Consider the following 23,516-nt stretch of genomic DNA (forward strand, 5'->3'; position numbering starts at 1 on the left):
TTCTGACATAGTGGATTCAAGACCATTTCTGGCATTCCTGAGCAGGAAGGCTTTGTCCAGAGAGAAGCACACTGGAAGAAGAGAAGGGGCTGGCTCCACGCGGCGCTTTCGAAGAAACCCTACCTGAGCAGGAGGTGAGAATGTAGACGAGGGCGGCAATGCAGCTGCTGCTGATGAAGGCCAGGAGCATGTCATTGTTGAAGGTTCTGCGAACCTCATAATCAAAGAGGTCCGTCCCCCCATACAGAACCTGCACTTTGCTGAAGGAGGGAGGACACAGAGAGAGGAAAGACGGAGTGGATCAGAGATAGAGGAGGTCTGGGAGCCATCCACCTCACCAGTGTCTCTTTACCTTGGCTGTACCATTATGATCACCTGGGGGACTTCCAAAACTCCTGATGTCCAGGCCATACTCTAGACAAATGAAATCAGAATGTCTGGGGTGGGACTGAATTATCAGTGAGGTTGAGGCCACTGCTCTACACAAATAATAATCAATTATAGCCAAATTCTATGTCACCTTCCAATTCTCAATTCTCCACAGCAAAATTCTAAACTCAAACCAGCTTTCAGATACTGTTTTACACCGCTAGTGTGCATTTAACAGCAGTTGTTCTTAATAAGAAAAACTTCACCAAGCCGGTCAAGTTGGGTTTGACAATACAAACAGGAATGAGATCTGCTTCTGGCCAAGATGGAGTAACAAGGTGAAATCTAGATTTACCTTCCCAGTGAAACTAGTGAAAACCATAAGAAAATACATGAGACATGAGATAACAAAGAATGGTGATCGCTGAGAAGTGAGAAGCAAAATGGACCCTAAGCTTACCCTGACTTACTGGCTTGAGAGAGTTTCCAGGCTTCACTGCAGCCTAATATATGGGTTACTGACTTCTCAAAAGAGGCTGAAAGTTTTCCAAACTTGATGAAAACTATAAACCCACTGATTCAAAAGGCTCAAGCAATGGACCCCAAGCCTCCCAAAACCATGAATAAAACAACAACAATGCACATCATAATCAAATTGTTCAAAATCAGTGACCAAGAAAAAATCTTAAAAGCAGCCTGAGGAAAAAGATGCATTACACACAGAGGAACAAAAGTAAGGATAACAGCAGATTTCTCTTCAGAAACAATGCAAGTGAGAAGACGATGGAGCAAGGTCCTTTACCAACTGGGGAAAAAGTCAACCCAGAATTCTATACCCAGAATTCTATATCTTGAAAAATATATTTCAAAAACAAAGGCAAAATAAAGACTTTTTCAGTATACAAAAGCTGAAAGGGGGCTTCCCTGGTGGCACAGTGGTTAAGAATCTGCCTGTCGATGCAGGGGACACAGGTTCGGGCCCTGGTCCTGGAAGATCCCACATGCTGTGGAGCAACTAAGCCCGTGCGCCACAACTACTGAGCCCGCACTCTAGAGCCTGGGAGCCACAACTACTGAGCCTGCATGCCACAACTACTGAAGCCTGCACACCTAGAGCCTGTGCTCTGCAACAAGAGAAGCCACCGCAATGAGAAGCCTACGCACCACAACGAAGAATAGCCCTCACTTGCCACAACTAGAGAAAGCCCGCACATGGCAACTAAGACCCAACGCAGCCAAAAATAAATAAATTTTTTAAAAAGCTGAAAGAATTCATCTCCAGTACACCTGCACTACAAGAGATGTTAAAGGAAGTCCTTCAGGCAGAAGGAAAATGATTACAGATGGAAATATACATCTACACAAAGGAATAAAAAGGACTGGAAATGGTAACAACATGAATAAATGTATAAAATTTTCTTATTCTTATGTAAATCTTTAAAAAAGATAATTGACTGTTTAAACAGAAATAATAATAATGTGGCATGGGGTTTATAACATATATGAAAATAAAATATATGACAACAATAGCATAAAGGCCAGGAAGAAGGAAATGGTGGTATACTATTCATATATAGTATACACTATACATGAAGTGGTTTAACATCATTTGAAGATACACTGATAATTTAAGGATGTATACTATAAACCTTAAAGCAACCACTAAACTAAATATTTAGAGCTAAAAAAAACAACAAAGGAAATAAAATGGAATAATAAAAAATTCTTAGTCTAAAAGAAGGCAGAAGAGAGGAAAAAGGGAATGAGAATATATGGGACAAAGAGAATAAAATAAAATAGTCTTAGGTCTAACCATATTAACAATGCATTAACTGTAAATGGTCTAAACACCCCAATTAAAAGGCAGAGACAGTCAGATTAGATTTTAAAAAATCAAGACCCAGCTGCCTACAAGAAACTCACTTTAAATATAGACACAAATGGTTAAAAACAAAAGTGCAGAAAAAAATATACCACGCTGACATGAATCAAAAGAAAGCTGGAGTGGTTACATTAATAACAAATGAAATCAATTTCAGAGCAAAGAATATTACTAGGGATAAAGAAAGTAATTTAAAAATGATAAAGGGCTCAGTTCATTAAAAGAATACAACAATACTACATACTTTGGACCTAACAAGAGAACTTTAAAATACATGAAGCAAAAACTGATAGAAATAAAAAAAGAAATAGATAAACCTGCAATTATAGTTGAACATTTCAAAACCCCTTTTCTCAATGATTGCTAGAACAATTAGACAGAAGATCAGTAAGGATATAGAAGACTTGAACAACATAATCAACCAACTTGACTTAATTGACATTTATAGAATACCCCACCGAACAACAGCAAAATATACATTCTTTTCAAGTGCACAGGGAACATTTAGCAAGACAGACCATACTCTGGACCATAAAACAAAACTCAATAAATTTAGAATAACTTAGTCATACAAAGCATGTTCTCTGACCATGATAGAATTAAATTCAAAATGAGCAACAAAACACTATCTGGGAAATTCATAAATATTTGGAGACTAACACATTTTTAAATAATACAAGGGTCAAAGAAGAGATCAAAAGGGAAAATTGAAAGTATTCTGAATTGAATGAAAATGAAAGCATAGGTCAAAAAGTGTGAGATGAGCTAAAACAATGCTCAAAGGTAATTCTATAGCAATAAACACCCATATTAGAAAAGGAGAAAGCTTTCAAATCAATGACCTCAGCTTCTACTGCAAGAAAGATGAACAAGAGGAAATTATATATAAAGTAGGTGTAAGAAAGGAAATAATGAAGATCAGAGCATAAATATATAAATATATAAATAAACAAACAGAAAGATACTAAAGAAAAATCAATGAAACCAAAAGCTAGTTCTTTGAGAAGATCAGTAAGACTGATAAACTTCTAGCCAGACTGATCATGAAAAAGGGAGATAAAACACACATGAAAGAAGGGACGTCACTACAGTTTTTATAAATACTCAAAGATAATAAGGGAATATTATGAATCACTTTGACATTTTAATGAAATGTCATTTGACAAGTTCGTTTGACAATTTCAATGAAATGGACAAATTTCATGAAATATACTACCAAAGCTTGTGCAAGAATATAGAAATGACTTTAACAGCCCTATATGTATACTTAAGAATTGAATTTGTAGTTAAAACCTTCCCATAAAGAAAACTCCAGATCCAGACAGTTTCATTGGTGAATTCTATCAAATGTTTAAGGAAGAATAATACCAGTTCTACACAAACTCTCCAGACAGCTGAAGAGAGGAGAATACTTTCCACCTCATTCTGTAAAACATTTTGATACCAAAATCAAACAGAGATATTACAAGAAAACTACAGCCTAGTATCCGTCATGAACATATACCAATGAACAAATAATACAAATAGAATCTAACACTATATAAAAAGGATGATAGATCATGACCAAGGGGGATTTACCCTAAGAATGCAAGGATGGCTTAAAATTAAAAACTCAATCAACGTAATTCACCATATTAAACTAAAAAAGAAATACTGTATGATCTCTCTCTAGATGCAGATAAAACATTTGAGAAAACTGAATATTCCTTACTGATTAAAAAAAAAAGACACCAGCAAATTAGGAATAGAAGGGAACTTCCTTAACCTGACAAAGGACATGTACAAAAAAACCTACATAATTCGGTCAGGGATAATAGAGGGTTCTCCATTCTCATCACTTATTCAACATTGTACTGGATGTTCTAGCCAGGGCATTCAGGCAAGAGAAAGAAATAAAAGGCATCCAAATTGGAAAGCAAGAAGTAAAACTGTCTTTATTAGCAAAAGACATAATTAACTATGTAGAAAATCAAATGTAATCTACCAAAAATCTTCTAGAACTTATAAGGGAGCTTAGCAAGGTTGCAGGACCCAAAGTCAATTATATTTCTATATGCTAGCAACTAACACTTGTCAAATGAAATTTTTTTAAAAATACCATTTACAATAGCATAAGAATATGAAATAGGGATAAATCTGACAAAAGACATCATATACACCACATTCATTAGTCATAAGACTAATATTGTTAAGATGTCAGTTCCCCTCAAACTGACCTTTGACACAATCATAATCAAGATCCCAGCAGACTTTTATTTGGAGAAATGGACAAGCTGATTCTAAAATTCATAGGGAAATGCGAAGGACCTAGAAAAACTAAAACAACTTTGAAAAAGAACAACAAAGCTGGAAGACTAACACTTGGACAAGACATGGTATAAAGCCACCATAATCAAGACAGTGTAATACTGGTGTGCAAATAAAAAACAGATCAATGGAACAGAGCAGAGCATCCAGAAACAGACCCAGAAACGTATATACGGACAAAAGATTTTTGTCCAAGATGCAAAGGCAATTCAGTGAAGAAAGAATGATCTTTTCAACAAATGATGCTAGAACAACTGGATAGTCATATAAAAATAATAAATAAATATCGGCATGTTACAATATATACAAAGTGTTTATAGTGTATGCCTTGCACCATATACAAAGATTAATTAAAAATGGAATATCACAGATCTAAATGTAAAACCAGTTTTAAAGTGATCAAAAGACCTAAATAGTCACCAATGAAGATAAATGGATGTCAAATAAGCATGTGAACATCACTGGTAATTAGGGAAATTCAAATTCAAACTGCAATGAGATATCACCACACACCTAGTAGAATGGCTAAAATTTTTTACACTGACCATACCAAGTGTTAGAGAGGTTGTGGAGGAACTGGAGTTCTTATACACTGGGTGGGAATGCAAAATGGTACAACCAATCTGGAAAACAACTTGACAGTTTCTTAAAAAGTTAAACACACACCTACCATATGATCTAGTCATTTCACTCCTAGGTATTTATCTAAGACATATGAAAGCAATTGTTCACACAAAGGCTTGTTCATAGCAGCTCTATCTGCAATAGCCAAACCTGGAAACAACCCAAATACCCATAAACAGCTGAGTGGATGAACAAAAGGTGGCATCTCCACACAATGGATACTACTCAGCACTTACAAAGAATAAACCATCTACACATGCAACAACATGGATACAATTCAAAATAATTAGGCTGAGTGAAAGAGAGCAATCAAAAGTGTGCATACTATATGATGCCATGTATATAAAACTCTAGAAAATGAAAATGAATATACAGTGATAAAAAACAGAAAGTGGTCCTGGGGTGGCAGTGGCAAGGCAAGGTGAGGCAGGATGGAGTGATTATCAAGGGGACATGAATAAACTTCTGGGGGTGACGGGTCTCTTCATTATCTTGATTGTGGTGAAGGTTTCATGGTGTATACATGGGTCAAAACTAATCAAATTGTAAACTTTAAGTATATGCAACTGGTTGTATATCAATTATACCTCAATAAAGCTGTTTAAAAAACCAAACAGGACATTTAAAAACCAAGTAGAAAAGATCTTTGGATTATCTACTTTGTTGAACTAAATGGATTAATTGATCTTTCATTAGAGTAGAAAACTGAAAGTTCAATCAATTGTTTATTCATTCATTCATTTGTATAGCTTTTATAGAATGCCTTCTAGGTTCCAGGTCCTGTCTTAGTTACTGGCTATAAAAAGACATGGGCCCAAACTTTTACTCTCAAGTAGAAAGGAATAGCTCATGCAAGAACAATATTCTTGCCTAGAACTACTAAAAAGTCAGATAAAATTGAGAAATCATCTGTTTAATTACATTAGAGACTTCCTGAAGCAACGAGAACTAGAGGGCTAAGACTCCAGAAAGCAAAGAACCTACAAAAGGTAAGCTTCCCTTCTACAGCTGCATTTACCCTAGAGGTATTTGCTGATTCTGAACACAGGCATGAGGGTAAAAATCTAGGCGGGGAGTCAGAAAAACTAGCAGAGTTTTGGGCAGAGACTTGCAGACCAGCATAGCATAAAGCCAGTTTCTTCCTCAGCACTTCTGCCAAATACTGGGGCTGTGTGGAGTATGAGGCTACAAAGCTAAGCAGAAAGGCTCTGAAAAACCAGAGTAGAGATATTTTTAGCAGTTTCGAGAGACAAAGATTAGGGTCTGAAACCTGTCAGGGGAAGGGGCTCTGCAGAATACTCCAGGCTCTCAGTTGAACATCTTAGAGAACCAAGGGCAAACTAGAGGTAGGCTGAGAATTTTCAGTATTGCAAACCTGCCTCGACTTTGTGTAACTGCTGACTATTTAAGGTGATCAGTCACAACTCCATCTGCCTAGTGGAGGGAAGGATAAACTTTCTCTGGAAGAAATAACATCATCTGGACCTCTATGTTTTTATATATAATGTTCATCACTCAGTAAAAATTACCAGGCATACTCACAGGCAGGACTACATGACCAAAAACCAAGTGAAAGAACAGACCAAAGAAACAAATCCACAAGTTATCCATAATAACCTAATAACTTAATATGCTTAAGATGCTTATGGTGTGTATAAGGGGCTCAGAACAGTGTGTGGCACAGGGTAAGCACTCAATAAATGTTAGCTCTGATTATTACAGTAGTTGCTCAATAAATGAACGAGGGTATTTCAGTCAGATTCATTCCTCCTGTGCCGGGGGATGACTTGTCAGGGCAGAGGACCAAGAGGCACTGGAGTTACTGCCCTGCAGGACTGACAGATGAGCTATCCAATGGTCTTTCCTGGTGGCGAGAGGCCCAGTTGTATTCTCAGACACACATCCCAAGGGCTGGAGGATGATCAAAGCACCCACTACCCAAAAGCTCTTTCATATCTCTTAGTTCGTCTCCTCCTAATGACTGCAGAAGGGTAGCAGGAGTCATCATCCCCGTTTTACCAGTATCAGAGGCCCAGAGAAGTGAAGTGACTTGCCCACTATCTCCCTGGATAGTAGAAGCAGAGAGGAACTCCTTATGCCCTGGTCAATACTCTTTCCACAAAGCCTTCTAGCACCACCTCAGGAGAAAATCAATACCAAAGACCTCAAGGGCAGAAGTTCCTCCAAAGCTGTCATGTTCACTAAACCATCAGCACTGATCAGGAAAAGCGTCCTTTCATCTGTCAGAGTGATGATGAGGATGTATCTGGCTCTGCCCCTGATCTGAAAAGAAAGATCTCCTAGGGAAAAGGTTGCAGGTAAGGGGATCTGGGGTTTATGAGAAAAGAACCACCTGGAAACCAATTCCCTATGCTAATACAGCCCTTTCCTGGTACAAACAAGGACAGGCCAGGCACACACCGGGTGCAGCTGGACTGCCTACCTAGTGGACTGCTTGGCCAGCATGGCCACATAGGTGACCACAAAGCTCTGAAACTTAGCCCGCTGCTCCTCCCAGCGATCGTCCACCGAGTAGTAGTTGGGCAGGGGCGCTCCAAAGAGGATCTCGCTGCGCAGGAGGGAGCTCTTGAGGTTTTCTGCAGAGAGGCCTTCGTCCACATACCAGTAGAACTCCGGGTGAGTCATGGCCAGCTCTAGGGAGCCTGCAGGGGCAGAGGTCAAGGGGTCCAAGGAGCTCAGTGGGTCAGCTCCCAACAACCCTCCATCAGGGTCATCCTGCCTTCCTCAACACCTCACCCCCTTTCTGAGGAAATGGAAAACTGTCCCAGCTTGGGCTACCTCCAACTGTCTCTAATAGAACGGATGGTTTAGAGAAATCACAGCTGTCCAAGGGGAGCAGCCCCCCAGATATGCTCAGGCGGCTCCCACTAAGTTTACACCTTCATTTCAGCTTGAACCTCACCTAATTCAAAGGCTCAGTCTCTGCAGTCCTGTAACTCCTTCCCATCCCAGTCCCACCTCCACCTGCTTAGAACCCCGCCCATGTGCCCCTTAAAAGGCAAACCCAAGCCCCGCCTCCACAGCCAACCTCTGGCCCCTCCCCATCCTTTCTCAAGTCCCATCCCTAACGTACTTCAAACTAATGCACCTTGATCTTCCTGCAACCCCAGCCTCTCTCCAGATGCCCAGTTCTCTGTAACCACACCCCACCTTCCCTCTAACCAACCTCACGCCCAAGCCCCACCCCAAGCCTAACTCTGGCCACAGCATAACTCCCAGTCTCCCTCAATCCAGGTGTGCACACAAACCTTCCTTAACTCCCTCAGATCCCATCTTACACCCAACCCCAGCTCCCTGCCCTTCCTCAATGATGGCCCCCAGCACTGCCCAGCACTCAGCTCCAGCCTGACTCCACCTCACAGCCAATTCCGACCCCATCCTCCGACCAGTCTGTAAAGTACTGAGTCAAGAATCAAGGCTTCCCTTAACCTCCAAGCCCCGCTCCCAGCCTCATTAACCACCCCCTTCCCTTACAAGCCCCACCTACCCTCAGCCTCCACCCCTTACAAGCCCCGCCTCCAGCCTCCTTCAGACCTGGTCCCTACAGGCCCCACCCCACCCACACCCAGGGCTGCTCACCCCGGATGTCGGCCAGGTCCTGGCCCATGCCATCATAGTAAATCTTGCCACCCCTCTCAGTGGGAAAGAAGTAGGTCATGAGCGAGCTGGGCGGGGAGCAGTAAGAGTAGGAGCCGAGCGGCAGGTCTTTCAGCACTTCACGGGGCTTCCAGCAGAACTCCCGGAAGCCCGGGTGGTCCATGATCTTGCGCTCAATCTCGTGGATTGTGACCAGCCTCTCACTCGTGAAAATGTTGCGCTCTGCGTCGCCACGCGCCAGGAAAATGAGCTCGATGCGCCAGTGCGCGTGCGTCTGGGTGTCGGCGCTCACATAGGAGCGTGAGTAGTCCCAACGCGAAGCGCCGCGGCGGGCACGGCTCTGATTGGCCGCAGCCGCCGTGGGGGGAGGGGCGCTGGGTTGGCGCCGCCCATTCTTGTCCAGCCCCTGGTTCACCTGGGCTTCACTCTGGTTGGCTGCCAGGCTCCCCAGGGGTGGAGTCGCTCGCCGAAGACGCCCGCTCCGATTGGCTGCTGGCTTCTGAGCGGTGGAGGTGTCCCACAGTCCTGGGCCAAGCCGCAGCGCGGCAGGGACCTGGTACGGGGCCCGGGTGGCCGGCCGTGAGCGATTGCCTGGATGTAGCTGCTGCAACTGCTCTGTGATGAGGCGTTGGAGCGTCTCAGAAGTGAAGTCGGCCAGGTCGCGCCGGTTGCGCCCCCAGGACCCAAACTGGGATTTGAGCGCCAGCGCGAGGGCGTCGAAACGCTGGGAGGCCTCATGGTTGCGGATCTCAAAGGCATTGTAGGAGATGTCAATGTCCAGCGGCGGGTAGTAGAGGAACATGAAGGCTGAAAGAGCCATGGGGATGCTGCAGCCGAGGAAGAGCACCAGCCCCGCACAGCACGGATTGGTGAAGGCCCAGCCCAGTGTATTCCAAAAGCCTGACGCTGGGGGCCGGGAGGGCAAGGTCCAGGGCCGCCAGCAACACTGCCCCCCTGCCCCAGCTTGGGGCCCCGGCTTCTGGGCCCTCCTAAAGGCCTCACCCGTTGCTTCCTCCTCCTCTTCCTGCGCCTCCTCTAGCCACACATCCTGCAGCAAGGGGTCATCCTCCGGGTCCATAGCCTACAGGAGAGGGAGAGGGTCAGCAGGCTGCAGAGAAGGAGAGGATGGTGCCCTGTAGCTGCAGTCACCCACCCTGAGCGTTAACACTGCCCACTCATAACCAAGACAAATACTACAATGGAATTGCATCAAGCAGGCACTTAACTGAATTCAACCACATGTGTACAAAACAGAAAGAAAAATCCTATTATTTGCCCATCTACCAGCTAGATCAGGGCTTTCAAGGTCACAGAAAAAGGAGAATCACAGCCCAGTTGCAAACAGAAGAGAAATTCCTCGCCGTGTAAGGGATATTCGAGGGGAATTTTGACGATGTATGATTTGCCAATTTTTGCTGCATCCTCTGATTTTAGAACTCAAAGCCAATGTGAGGTGTGACTTTGCTGCAATCACTTTTATTTAACGAGCAACTGTAAAGGCATCCAAAAGTATCAGGGTAGAAGGGAAAGAGCATGCTCTTCGGAGTCAGACCCTAGTTTGCATCCTGAACCTCAGTCTTCATCTGTAAAACAGAGGTGGCCATTCCTGCCTCACATGGCTGTGGGGCGTGTCAAGGGTGGAAGCACTTTCAGTCTGTGGAGTATATTATCACTTGAGCAGATTTCTTTGCTCCTCTCTGGGGACTGTAATGTGCTCAGCCAGTGCCCATGCGGCTCTTCCAGGGCTAGATGCCTGTCATAGTTCTGCTCAAGAACTCTCAATAGCTCCCCACCCCCTCTTTGGGACACTGCAGCTGTGGCCACTGTTTGTCGGGCTCAGACCACTTAATATGCAGCTCCAGGGACGTCAAACCTTTAGGCACAGACAGGGGCCGGGCATCTGTCTCCCCAAGACGTGGGCACAAGCAGCAGGAGGGCCTGGCAGGAGAGGGCAGCCTGAGGACTCCAGCAGGGTGGTCCAAAGGCAAGAGGCCTTCCGGCATCCCCGGGCATGGCCCGTCCCCTTGTCCTGCCTGCCCTCTGTTTGGACGGAGAGAGACTCATTATCCAGTTAGAGGCCAGGCAGTGAGAAGGGGAAGCTAATTATGCCAGCGCTGGCTAATTAATGCTGTCTTTCCTATTAACATTCTCTAGAATGCTCCACTTCAATTAGACTGTCTGTCCGGGAAGAGAGGGGGCTCCCCTCAGCCCAAAGAGAGTGAAGGAGAGAGCGCAAGGAGAAGGAGGAAAACAGAGACTGAGAGACAGGACTTGGGAGAGATGCAAGACAGAGAAAGATGAAAACTGGAGAGGGACAGGAGAGTGGAGTTAGGGGACAGAAGAGGAGGGAGGGGGTGCCGAGGGTGGGTAGGAGAGGAAGACCTGAAAGGGAGAGAGGCCTGGAAGGGGTGGGAACTGCTTCTGTAATATTCGAGATTCCTACGGATGCAAACATTTAACTTCCCATTTCTGAGGCCCTAACACAAGCCTGCCGAGGGGACGCTACCTGCACTGAGGCCCAATTTGCTTTAGCAAAAACTCGTGGGAGTGAACCAGAGGCAGCTCAGACTCACCCCATCTCCAAAGGGCAAACCCAGGTCTGCATGTGGAGGTGGGGGATTGGGGGAACCTCCACCCCATTCCCAGCCGCTGAAGGAGGAAGCTGATGGTAATACGGTGGAAAGGGACAGGGGCCAATTTTGCATTTTTTTTCTGGGGACTAAGTTCATCCACTGGCCGCCAGCCTCAGCCTGCCTTGCCCAGGGCACAGTTTACAATGTGTTGGTGTGTGAGTGGGTCTATGACCAGGATCCCGAGTCATGTCAGCACTCCCTGTGTGATCCCTCTATCCCATTGCTACTCCATCAGGAATGCTACTCCCTTCCCCAGATGTCCAAGTTTAAAACATCTTTCAAGGCCTTGCTCAAGTGTCACCTCTGCCAAGAAGCCTTCCCAGATCTGAACACCCCGCACCCCCCACCCCCAAGCTACTTGTCTAAGCTTCTCACCACACTTCGGGGGTAAAAACTACTTAGGGACAGGGAGGGAGAGGCAGTGTAGCAGATTGTTAAGAGCCATGGTTTTGGAGGCAGACAGATTTGGGTGCAAATCCCAGCTGTATGACTTAGGGCAGACAGTGTAGCATTTCTGAGCCTCAGTTTTTCCATCTGCAAAACGGGGCTAACAGTACTCACCATCGAGGTTGCTAGATGATATACAGAGCAGGCTGATCACAGTGCCTGGTAGGTATAAGTGCTTAGGAAATGACAGCTACTATTCTTTAACACTCTGCTTCTCCCCAAAGGCTGTGAACTCCTAAAACACCCACGGGGCCCATTGTATTTGCCAAAGATGGCCACAATATCTCCCACCTCACATGTTCTTCTCATGTTGTGACTTTAAGACTTCTCCCATCAAGAAGTAATGTCTGCATTCCTTGCCTTGAATCTGGGTGGGCTGTGGCCACAGCAGAGTGATGCTCTGTGACTTCTGAGGCTAGCTAAAAGGGAGATGCCGCTTCCACCTGGCTGTCTCGGGACACTCATCCTTGAACCCCACCACCATGCTGTGAGGAAGCCCAAATTAGCCCATGCAGAGAGACCACATGTGGGAGCTCCTGCTGACAACCTGGCTGCCAGCCAGCATCAACCACCAGGCATATGAATGAAAATGCCTCCAGTGATTCTGGGCCCCCTGCCATCAAGTTTCCCCCAGCCTTCTAGTCTTCCCAGCTGAGGACCAGGTACCGTGGAGTCGAGCTAAGCCACGCTCTCCTGTGCCTGCCCTATCCTAACCCACAGAATCCACGAACATAATATATCAGCTGTCATACATCACTAAGTGTTGGGACAGTTTGCTCCATAGCAACAGTAACTGGACAGTTGCAGTGGAGCCCTGTCGCATATGTATGACTCTGTGCCCTGCAGGCTGTACTTGCTCGATTTAAGTGACCCATTCTGCCTCCCAGTGAGAGCCCCACAGCTCGGTGGACATGAGCGCCAAGGGAGCAGGGACTTGGCTGTCATGTTCCCTGCTGTGTTCCTGTGGCCTAAAATACTCTGGGGAGGGACGTTAGTGCCTAGCAGATATTTGTTAAATGAAGGAAGGAAAGGGAATCTCTGAAGAAGCTGGGTTTGATATTAGGTAGAACTTTCCTCTGGACAGAGGACAGTCAGACACCAAACAGTGTAAGCATAGGGCAGAGAGTATGGTTTCTCCTGCCTGGGGTGGGAAGGATCTTGGAGAGGATGAGATGGAAGAGGAGGAAGTGGACCTGATGAGTTGTCTAGCACGCCCCTCCCCGCCTCCACCACCATGCCCGCCTTCTCAGTCTACCCCTGAAAAGGAAAGTTGCCAGGTGGGAAATGACACATGGCTCCAGACCCAGCTCAGCTTCCAGCTGTCTGTGTGGCCCTGGGCGTGTCCCATCCCTTCCTGGTACCCTGTCTCTGCCATCTGGCAGTGGGATGGTAAAAGCCCAGGTCCCTCCAGCTTTGACACCTCCAGACTCTCTGAGAAGCCCTAGTCTGCAGGCCAAGGGGAGGGTGGGTGCAATCTGAGAGATTCCACCAAACCAAGGGAGGCCCGGCTGGCAGCTGGGGTCTGACACCAATGCCTCAGCTGGCAACCCTGTCCTCAGCAGCCCCTCCCAGGATGGGCAGCAAATCGCAAATGTGTTTGCCTTTCTCAAATTATGGGAATTGATTAGCTTAGTGAAGAGCTCCAGCTGCACCATGCTGGAGCTCTTCACTAAGCTGATGGTGCCTTCAATACCTCTCATTGACTCAGACAAAGAGCCCAAAATAGGGCTGTGATCACAGGGGACTGTCACCCTGCCCTCATGATCTCCCCTTAGGGTGCCCCTGCTCAGTGACCGACAGGTTTGCTCTCTCCCTCCATCTCCATCTGTCTCTGACACACACACACACACACACTCAGAGACAGTCAAAACTCTGGGCCTTCTGGGGGCCCATGAACCAAGGTGGACACACATCCTTGGAACATGGTTTCCCTCCTCTTGAGAAAAGCAAATGAGACAGCAGCCTACAAGGGAAGAGCAGACCCTGAGGAGCCTCAGAAGAAAGAACCTGGCCCAATTTCAAGGGCCAGGCTTGGGGCAACCCAAGGCCACATTTGCAGCATTATCCCAATTTTATAACAGAAAAAAAAATCTACATATATATGCATTAAAAAACCCCATTAATAGGGCTTCCCTGGTGGCGCAGTGGTTGAGAGTCTGCCTGCCGACGCAGTGGACGCTGGTTCGTGCCCCAGTCCAGGAGGATCCCACATGCCACGGAGCGGCTGGGCCCGTGAGCCATGGCCGCTGGGCCTGCGCGTCCGGAGCCTGTACTCCGCAATGGGAGAGGCCGCGGCAGCGAGAGGCCTGCGTACCGCAAAAAACAAACAAAAAACCCCATTGATAGTGGTTATCTCTCTGTCTGGGAGGATTATGGGTGATTTTTATTTTCTTCTTTATACTTGTCTATTTCCAATTTTTCTACAATGATCAGGTACAGCTGGACTTTTAGAATCAGAAACAAACGTTATTTAAAAATAGAACATGTGTGTGTGTGTGTAGAAGGGATTTTGTTAACAGCCTTCAACTCTTTGAGGAGTTACTATAACAGGCATGGGAGGGTGGAGGGTTCTGTCCTCCAAGGAGAGGCAACATGGAGAGTTGCAGCAAGAAAGATCCTGGTTAGAAAGCAGAAGGACCTGGGGAGAGCGGGAGGTGGCAAATGCCCAATGAGTGAGTGAGTGTGGGATCTTCTATTCCCCTGAGATGGACAGAGGAGTCTTTAAAATGACCAGGAAGTAGATCCTGTCTTATCAGACTCAGAAGGGCCATCAGAGCACACCAGATCCCACTCCTTCATTTTCACCGCTTAGAAACTAAGCCCAGCAAAGGGTCTTACCCAAGGTCATGTTTCAATGGCAGAGCTGGGACACGTGGCTCAAAGGAGTGCTCTATCTGCTCCGGCACCAGATTCTGGAGGCCGTTTTTGGCAGCCCTAGGGAATAACCAGGCCTGGGGAAGATGACATGGGGACCCAAAGAGCCAACATAGGGAAGCTATTTTTAAAGTCGAGGAAAGAGGCATTCTTCAAGTCACAAGCCAGATGGACTTCCCCATCCAGACAGAACGGGGCTTTGGCGGGAGGCGGTATTGTCTCAGACACCCTCAGCCCCTCACGGGGCTCTGCTCCTCTCCAGAAAGCCTCCAAGGGATGTGGCCCCATGCCTGAGCTGCCTGTATCCCTGTTTACAACTTCCCTCCTTCTGACGAAGGGTAACAGAACCCTTCCTTCTTCATTTCCCCATCCCAGCCAGACTATTAAAATGTAATAAAAGGATCACATTAGCCTTGCAGATTCGGCTTAAAGCACGTATATGTATATATAATTTAATGGTAATTAGGAGCTAATCAGCGTTTTCTTCCCGTCTAGGGGTATTTTGCCTCCCTGGTTCAGCTCTGGTTCTTGGAAACATCTTGGGGTCTTTGATTTTCCTACTCTTGGGCTGAGAGATTTGGGCAGAAATTCAAAATGAGATATTTTGAGTCAAACAGCTCCATTTCCTCCTGATGTGCTGCAGTGGGGACATTGTGCCCTTCTCCACTCTCTGGTTATGGATCTAGCCCTCTGGTGAATTTAGCTCATCAGAGGTGCAGAAGAGAGGAAAGGAAAGACGAGGGCTTGGTCCCTACCAGGCGTCACTGTCCTAAATCCTAATACCCCATCTTCTAAGAGTCTGCCAGCCTCCATATGCCCCAGCTATGTGCCTGCTATCCAGAATTCCAAATTCTTCTTGGATACCTGAGTACTCCATCTCAGGCCAGGAGGATGCAGATACATTGGAGACATGGTGATAAAACTGGGTCAAGGGGCTTCCCTGGTGGCGCAGTGGTTGAGAGTCCGCCTGCTGATGCAGGGGACACAGGTTCGTGCCCCGGTCCGGGAAGATCCCACATGCCGCGGAGCGGCTGGGCCCGTGAGCCATGGCCGCTGAGTCTGCGTGTCCGGAGCCTGTGCTCCGCAACGGGAGAGGCCACAACAGTGAGAGGCCCACGTACCGCAAAAAACAAAACAAAACAAAACTGGGTCAAAATCACACAGAAGGGATGAAGCCGGAAACCCAACTGGCTCAATGCAGAAACTGACACCCAGGAAGAGAATCATAACATAATAATTAGCTGTGCACCTACCATGTGCAAGCACCTTCCCTCACATATCAGCCCTGCAAGGGAGGCTTTATAAGCATCCCCATCTTACAGAGTAATAAACAATCAGAGAGGTTAAGGGACTCTCTTGTGGTCACACAGCTAACAAGGCATGGAACTAGCGTTTGAACCTCAGGTCTACGAAGCCCGAAGCCTATGTTCTTTTCACCATTCCAAGAAGCCTTTGAGTTCCTTGAGAGCTAAGATGTAAATACTCACTGAGGAAACCCACTGCCCTTTAGCAAGCCTGTAGCATCCCCGTAAGACCTGAAAGCACGCAGGTCTCAGCAATTCTGCTTTTAGTAGGTGACAGGCAGTGCAGGGCATGATGCAAAGGAAGTCTCCACCAGCCTTGGGTGCTTGGCCTTCCCTTCAAGGAAAGCATGGATGTGACGGTTAATAGTGTGTGTCAGCCTGACTGGCCCATGGGATGCCAGACATTTGACCAAACATGATTCTGGATGTGCAGACTGAGCAAAGCAGACGGCCTCCCCTAGTGTGGGTGGGCCTCATCCAATCAGTTGAAGACCTGAATGGAACAAAAAGGCTGAGTAAGAGGGAACGCTTTCTGCTGACTGCCTGAGCTGGAACATTGGTCTTTTCCAATCTTCAGACTCAGACTGAAACATTGGCTCTTCCTGGGTCTCGAGTCTGCTGGCTTTCAGACAGGAACTTACATAATCAGCTCTCCTGAATCTCAGGCCTTTGGACACAGACTGAAGCTACACCATTAGCTCTCCCGGGTCCCAGCTTGCCAGCTGCAGATGTCGGGATGCCTCAACTCTTCTCAATCTCTCTCTCTCTCTCTCTCTCTCTCTCTCTCTCTCTCTCTCTCTCCTCTACCTAATCAACATCCTATTGGTTCTGTTTCTCTGGAGGACCCCCCACTAATATAATTTCCCCAGAGGGAAAGTGGGGGTGAAGCAGGGAGCCCCATCCCAGCAGCTGGATCCTAGGATCCTCCTGGACTCTTCTCTCAAGAAGCCCCAGGTCCTATCCAGAATCTCAGATGAAAATGGCAACAGAGACAGGGAATACCCTTCAAATCCACAGAGGAAGGAGTGTGGCTGGGTGGCTTTCTGAGCCTTTTCCCCAACAAGAAGACCCTAAATCTATCACCCCCATCCTCCCTGCCCCAGCCCTGAAGAAATCTGGCTTCACAGCAGCAGCTGAAGCAAACACCTGCACCTACTCCCCATTAGACCTCCTGCCCCCTAAGAAATACCATTCTATCGGCTAAATCTGCCAACAGAACGCAGGAAGAGGGAGGTACATGACCACTTCTGCCCCCAGAGAAAGTCTGGGCTTATTTATTGGGAGTCCAGGTCGGGTGGGAGAGGGAAGGGATCTGGGAGAGGGGCTCTGTGGTGAGCCCGTCCAGGCGCCTCATTTCTCAGAGAAGGGCAGGCTACGGAGACGGATCACAGGAAGGACGGTTGGCCTCCCCAGGTTGACAGCCGGCCAGGAAACTGTGGGCACTGACTCGGAAGCCCAACAGCTCCATATATATCAGGCAAACCAGCTTTGATCTCATCAATATATCACCCGGGGAAACATCCCAGCCAGCACCAGAGGAACCCAACATTAATGGTCACAACGGCCTAAGCGTCCCCCTTTCTGTGTGTTCTATCTCTGGTGGGCTCAGTGGAACAGAACTGGTCCCCAAACACTAAGAGGGATGTCAGGTATTAAGAGCACCAGGGCCTGATTTTGGGGGAGAGGGGGAGAGACAGCCCTGGGTTCAAACCCTGGCTCTGCCACTAACTGGGTACCTTGGGCAAGTCTCAGTTTCCTGATCTGAAAAATGGGGTGGTGACACCCTGCTGGCCGAGTCACAGCAGCTAGTATGGTCATGATGAGCTTCAAAGATGGGAAGAGCCCCAACCCTGGCCCCTGCTCGTGGCCAGGTCTACCAGTTGGCTGGAGCTGACTTTTCTATTCTCTGCTACGTCGGCCCTCACACTTTAATATGGAGCAGTCACCAGGTGCACTTGTTAAAAGGCAAACTCCTGGGCCAGACACTAGATCCCATCAATCAGATGCTCAGGGGATGGGGCCCAGGAATCTATTTACACCACCTCCCCAGGTGATTCTTTTGCAGGTACTCCAGGACCATTCTGTGAAAGACCCTGCTGCCCTGGCCACCCTCCCCTATTCCCAGTGGCTTCCTCCAGCAGGTGACCTTGCCTTTGGCCTTCCCCTTGCTGGGGCTCACACTAGCCTCTCCTCAGGCTTGTCCTACCCCCGGCTCTAGGGATGGACTCAGGCTCCTGGATTTCTGGCCAGGGCTCACTCCTCCAAGCACCCCTTCCTTCAGCCATGGGGAGGGGAGAAATGATGCCATTTGGGCCAGGAATAGTACTTTATGTCCAGAGAAAGGACACACACAGGCCGTCCAGATCTGCCACCCAGCTCTTTCTGGTGGCACAGGCAGCGAAAGAAAATAGAAGGCCCTAAGGAAGGGGCTTCCCATCCACCGAGCACTGCTGTGTGCCGTCACTGGTGCTTTACTTGTTTACGCCTTGTCTGATCCAGCCTCAGCTCTACAAGGCAGCAGGAGTGGGGCTGGGATCTGAGCCTCTGCAGGCCTGAATCAGAGCCCATCCTTTTAGCCACTGTGCTCCACTGCCCAAGGGAATTCCACTCACTGACCCACTCTTGTCCCCTCCCTCCCCACCTTGTTCCGCCTGCACAACTCAGGCCTCACAGCCCAGACCCATCAGCCCTGCCCGCCAAGCAGTCTTGCATTTCTGAGAAAAAGTCAATAAAAGCTTAATTGGGGACTTCCCTGGTGGCTCAGTGGTTAAGAATCCGCCTGCCAATGCAGGGGACACGGGTTCGAGCCCTGGTCCGGGAAGATCCCACGTGCCGCGGAGCAACTAAGCCTGTGCACCACAACTGCTGAGCCTGCGCTCTAGAGCACAAGCCACAACTACTGAGCCCGCGTGCCGCACCTGCTGAAGCCCGTGTGCCTAGAGCCCGTGCTCCGCAACAAGAGAAGCCACCGCAATGAGAAGCCCGCGCACCACAACGAAGAGTAGCCTCCACTCACCGCAACTAGAGAAAGCCCGCGTGCAGCAATGAAGACCCAACACAGCCAAAAGTAAATAAATTAATATTAAAAAAAAAAAGCTTAATAAACCCAGCGATACTTACAGAGCCTGTGAAATTCAGCCAGGGCCCCAGACACCCCTCACCCAAAGGATTAGAAGGTTCCTGGAAATCCTCACTGCATACCTTGGTCAACCTGTCCAGGCCACCCCTTCCCACCACCTCTCCCCCACCCCCAGTCCCAAGTCCTGGCTGCTGCCTGGAATTCGTGGGAGCAGGAGGGCCCACGGGGCCCAGCAGCCGGTCAGCTCCCCAGCCCCCAGACCACTGGATTAATAAAAAATAAAAAGATCCCCACAAAATACAACCAATGACAATGGCCATAAAAGCCAAATGGGATTCCTTCCTGGCTGACGAGCTCAGAGCCCTTCTCTCTCCCTGAGACCCAATTAACAAATATGTAAAACAACTCCCCTTGCATCTCCTCTCCGGCCCCAGCCGGCTCCTCCTGCGAGCTCAAGACCAGGGGCGAGACAGGAGGCGTCAGTGGGGGAGGGTCCTGGGGCAGCAGCAGTGGCCCTGGAGGCTGGGAGTAGGGACCTGCCCTGCCACCAGCCTGCTGTGTTACCTAGAACAAGTCACTTAACATCTCTGGGTGGGTGGTTCCCCATCTGTCAGACCGTGGGTTGGGAGAGATGCTCTCTAAACTCTCCACCTCTGATTGTTAGCTGCTGCCCAAGAGGGGGAGGCAGAGGAAGGGGAGGGGTTCCCCTTCATCCCTATTCAGAAGCTAACATATAACTGGATGGGGGTGGGGACACCCAGGCTGGGTCCTGATGTATCATCAAGCCAAGAAGCAGGAACAGCCGAACAAAGTGTGCTGGCTGGGTGCCATCGGCTTCGCTGGGACACAGCAGGTGGTAACCTGCCAGTCCTTAGCTCTGAGGAAAGCTTCGGAGACCACTACCCCTCCTCTCCCCCCACGTACCCAGACCACATCTGTGGGTCTGGGGACGTTCCAAGACTCTTCTTGGCCCCATACCACAAAAGCGAAGCTCGAGGGCTAATTGGAAGCTGAAAGATAGAAAGCAGACACGCAAAGTGCTCAGACACACCGACGGGCCACCACGACTGGTTTGGGATGGAGCTGTAGAAAGGGGCTGTATCCCCACCCTCACTGCCCAGAAAGAAAATGAGAAGGCTTAGGACAGATCTCCCCTTCTGAGAACCTGGGGCTCCCCCAGCCCCTGCTGCCTGGGCTCGTGGAAGGCCAAGGAGGCCAGCCCCAGATGGAAGCAGCTCAGCAAGGAGACGTTGGCGACTGCTGGGGCTCTCGTGTCCCTAAGCCATAGCCTTGATCCTATCCTTGATCCTCTCATCCTGAGGGATTGAATGATGCTTCATCTCTGTAGCAACTTACAGCTTGGAGGTGATTTTCATATAGGTTTTCTAGTCTTAGGAATTATTTCCAATTTGCAAGCAAGAAAACTGAGGCTAAAAGAAGTAAAGGGATTTATTGGAACCTGACTTCTGATGAGCTCAGTACTCGTCTCATTATACTAGGTTTTATTTGAGTCTCACGTGTTGGAAAACTCTCACTAGAGTCTGCCTTCCCAATCCCCACTGGTGTGTGCACATGTTGCCCCCCATCCCCCCGCCCAGCCTCTGCCCCCAGGAGTCATTCTGGCCACAGGCACAACCCTGGCTCCTGGGAAGGGAGGAGAGAAAAAGCACCAGGGGGTGACATCCAACTTCATCATCTTGGTTGGCCGGGTGGAAACGCACCTTCCGTGCCTGCATGGGGAAGTGCTTCCTGGCTACCCTGCTGATTGGCAGTGCAGGTGCGTATAGTTGGGAGGGAGGGGTCAGTCCAGGAGTTGCACTCAGAGCCCTTCCACAGCCGGGGCCAGCAGAGAGGCCCCTGGCAGGGTGGGGAGTCTGACCCTGGCCCTCAGCCCACCCTCCATGATGGTGTAGCTGCCTACAGAGACAGGAACAGAGGGCTGGAGCTCAGCTGCCGGAGCAGAGGGTCCAAGATGAAGATCAGACCCCAAGTAGCACCCCTCCCCAACTCTGCTGCCTTTCCCATGAAATGCTTGGGAGATTCAAGGCCCCAGGAACTCAGAACTGTTGCTCCTGGCCCTGCTTCAGAGGCCAGGAGAGACCCAGTGAAGCCGCCTGGGCTCCAGAATGTCGGGCCCCTCTGTCCCACCCCACCCTGCTCTGTGATGCAGTGTTATCCAAGGCCTCATGGGAACTTCCCTCAAATCCTCCCACGATGATAGGGCTCAGTCTCCTATTTGCTCATGACCTTGGGCTAGTCTTTCTTCCTTCCTGGGCCTCAGTTTGCCCTTCCATAAAATGGGAGGGCTGGACTCAATGAGATTTCAGGTATTTCCTAGTTCTGTCATTTGGAGTCCTCAAAAAGCCAGGACACAGAAGTGTGATAACAGAGAAGACGGGGTGGCTTAGGGCTAGGGAAGCAGCTGGGAAGGTGAAGAGGGCTGCAGATTTTTCGGGGTGCTGGGGCTGCAGCCTCCATCAGCTTTGCGGTCTCCTGGGTTCCAATCCCTGCCACGGCCAGGAGCCAGAGGAGCCCGGTGACCAGAGGGCCCTGCACAACGGGGTGGGGTGGGATATGCAGTGAGAGGGCAAGGTTCAAGGATTCAGACTCTGTCTCCCTGACTCTGAGTTGAAGGGTGTTCCAGCGGACAAGAACAGAATCCTTTGCCTTGTCAGTACTTGGTGTCAGTGGTGGCCAAATCCAGGCCCTGGCTGTCAAAGTCTCTCGGCCCCATTCACCAATTCTACGTTTATGCATTCATTCACTCATTCACTCATTCATTCATCGTCTTCATTCATTCACTTGTTGGTGCTTGCTATATAAAATAAGGACTTTCTGTTAAATCATCATTATCTTAACTTTGTGGTGTCTTGAGCTCCTTTCCTCCGTAAGGCTCCATGAACCTTCACATCCCAGATCTATTCTCATGAGCATTAATGCCCAAGAGTGCCTCTTGGCTGACTCGTCCCTGTTTATCACGAATTTCTGGCTCTGTTACTCTGGGATCATCCACTCAAAGCCTCTGGAAGACCAGGTCACCAAGTCAGGAACCCTTGCAGGGAACATGCAGCAGCTACTAACCTACAAGGCTCTTCGCCAGCCAGCCTCTTCCCAGCTTCTCCAGTTGGAGAAGGGAAGGGGGTTACTTTTCTTCTGGCTGCTGAGAGATCAAAGCCTGATTTCTCTCTGGCTTAGCTGAATGTCTCCCAGGCCTGGGTTGCAGAGAGGAACCAAACCCAGCATCCTGCCTTTGTGAAGTCACAAGATGATATTATAAAACCAGCAAATAATATTTCAAACAGAAAGTTCTCACATACGATCGTGTCCAGAGGTATGCAAGTCCCAGCTGTGTCTACACGGGATGAAAAGGGGAAACTTCTGGATGAAGCCAGAAAAGCCCTGCCAGTCTGCCAGATGTTGCCCACATCTGGATATCCAAAAAGTGATCTGTTCAGTGGCTTGGTAGTCAAGGAGCCAATGGTCAATCCACGTCACCCTGTCAACCAGGACGCAGACCGAGCCCATATGTACAAATTACCCAGATTACTGAAGGATCCAAAGGGTCGTTTGATTTCAATCATACTCATCTGTAAGGACCCAAATCAAGTTGATATAAAGGCCAAAGCACGAGCCACAGTCATCACACGGTGGTCATGACCGTGCACTGAGGCCAGCTTGCCTGGGTTTGGGTCCTGTCTCCGCGGCTTACTGGCAAGCTGTTCAGTCTGTGTTTCACATTTCTCATCCTTAAAATGGAACAATAGTGGTAACTCTCTCACAGAGCAGGTATGAAGATGCAATAAGATAATACCTATAAAGCCCTAAGCCCAGTGCCTAGCAGGTAGTAAACAGTCAAAATACGTTAGCCACTATGATAATCATCGTTATCATTGGGGTGATCACCCGGCAGACCCTCTCGACTAAGAACACGAGAAATCCTCCAGGACAGCGCAAAGGCCAATACAGTGGGAAGGGGGCGGGGTGAAACACATACTCCTCCCCAAACACCCCAGGAACTCCAGTTTGCCACAGCTGTTCCAACTCCGACCCCATTTAAGCTGCCTTCCTCCGAGACAAGATCACCACATTCTCCTTCATGACAGGAGTGGCTTCCAGCGGGCAGTCACGTCTCCTCTACTAACAAGGTTTGGCAAAGGACGCACCGTCCAGGTGCTAGTATGTGTGTTGGATGCCTCAAGCAGATGGCTGGGCGGAAATGAGCCTTCCCTACCGTACCCCCTCTCCCACCAAGACATCAAGCTGGGGAGGGCACCCGAGTGTACTGCAGGTACCACCCACAGGAAATTCCCTTCTCACTGTGAAATGACCACTGGCCTGGATCATGTTCTCCTGCCCCAGAGGGCACCTGGGTCCCTCTT

At 48.5% G+C, this 23,516-nt stretch overlaps 1 protein-coding gene across 1 annotated transcript in view; it reads right to left on the reverse strand.

Annotated features, from left to right (window-relative positions):
* The window catches only part of DISP3 (dispatched RND transporter family member 3), a 52,399-nt gene that overhangs the window by 22,782 nt on the left and 6,101 nt on the right, over window positions 1-23,516 (reverse strand). The window contains exons 2-4 of the mRNA XM_033432935.2: window positions 8,783-9,881; window positions 7,626-7,845; window positions 124-260 (exon numbers count right to left, since the gene is read on the reverse strand). Coding sequence (XP_033288826.1) covers window positions 124-260; window positions 7,626-7,845; window positions 8,783-9,878 — 1,453 coding nt within the window. The 5' untranslated portion in view covers window positions 9,879-9,881. The remainder of the gene's footprint in view (window positions 1-123; window positions 261-7,625; window positions 7,846-8,782; window positions 9,882-23,516) is intronic.

This window comes from Orcinus orca, chromosome 1 (assembly GCF_937001465.1).
Source record: "Orcinus orca chromosome 1, mOrcOrc1.1, whole genome shotgun sequence".
NCBI lineage: Eukaryota > Metazoa > Chordata > Mammalia > Artiodactyla > Delphinidae > Orcinus > Orcinus orca.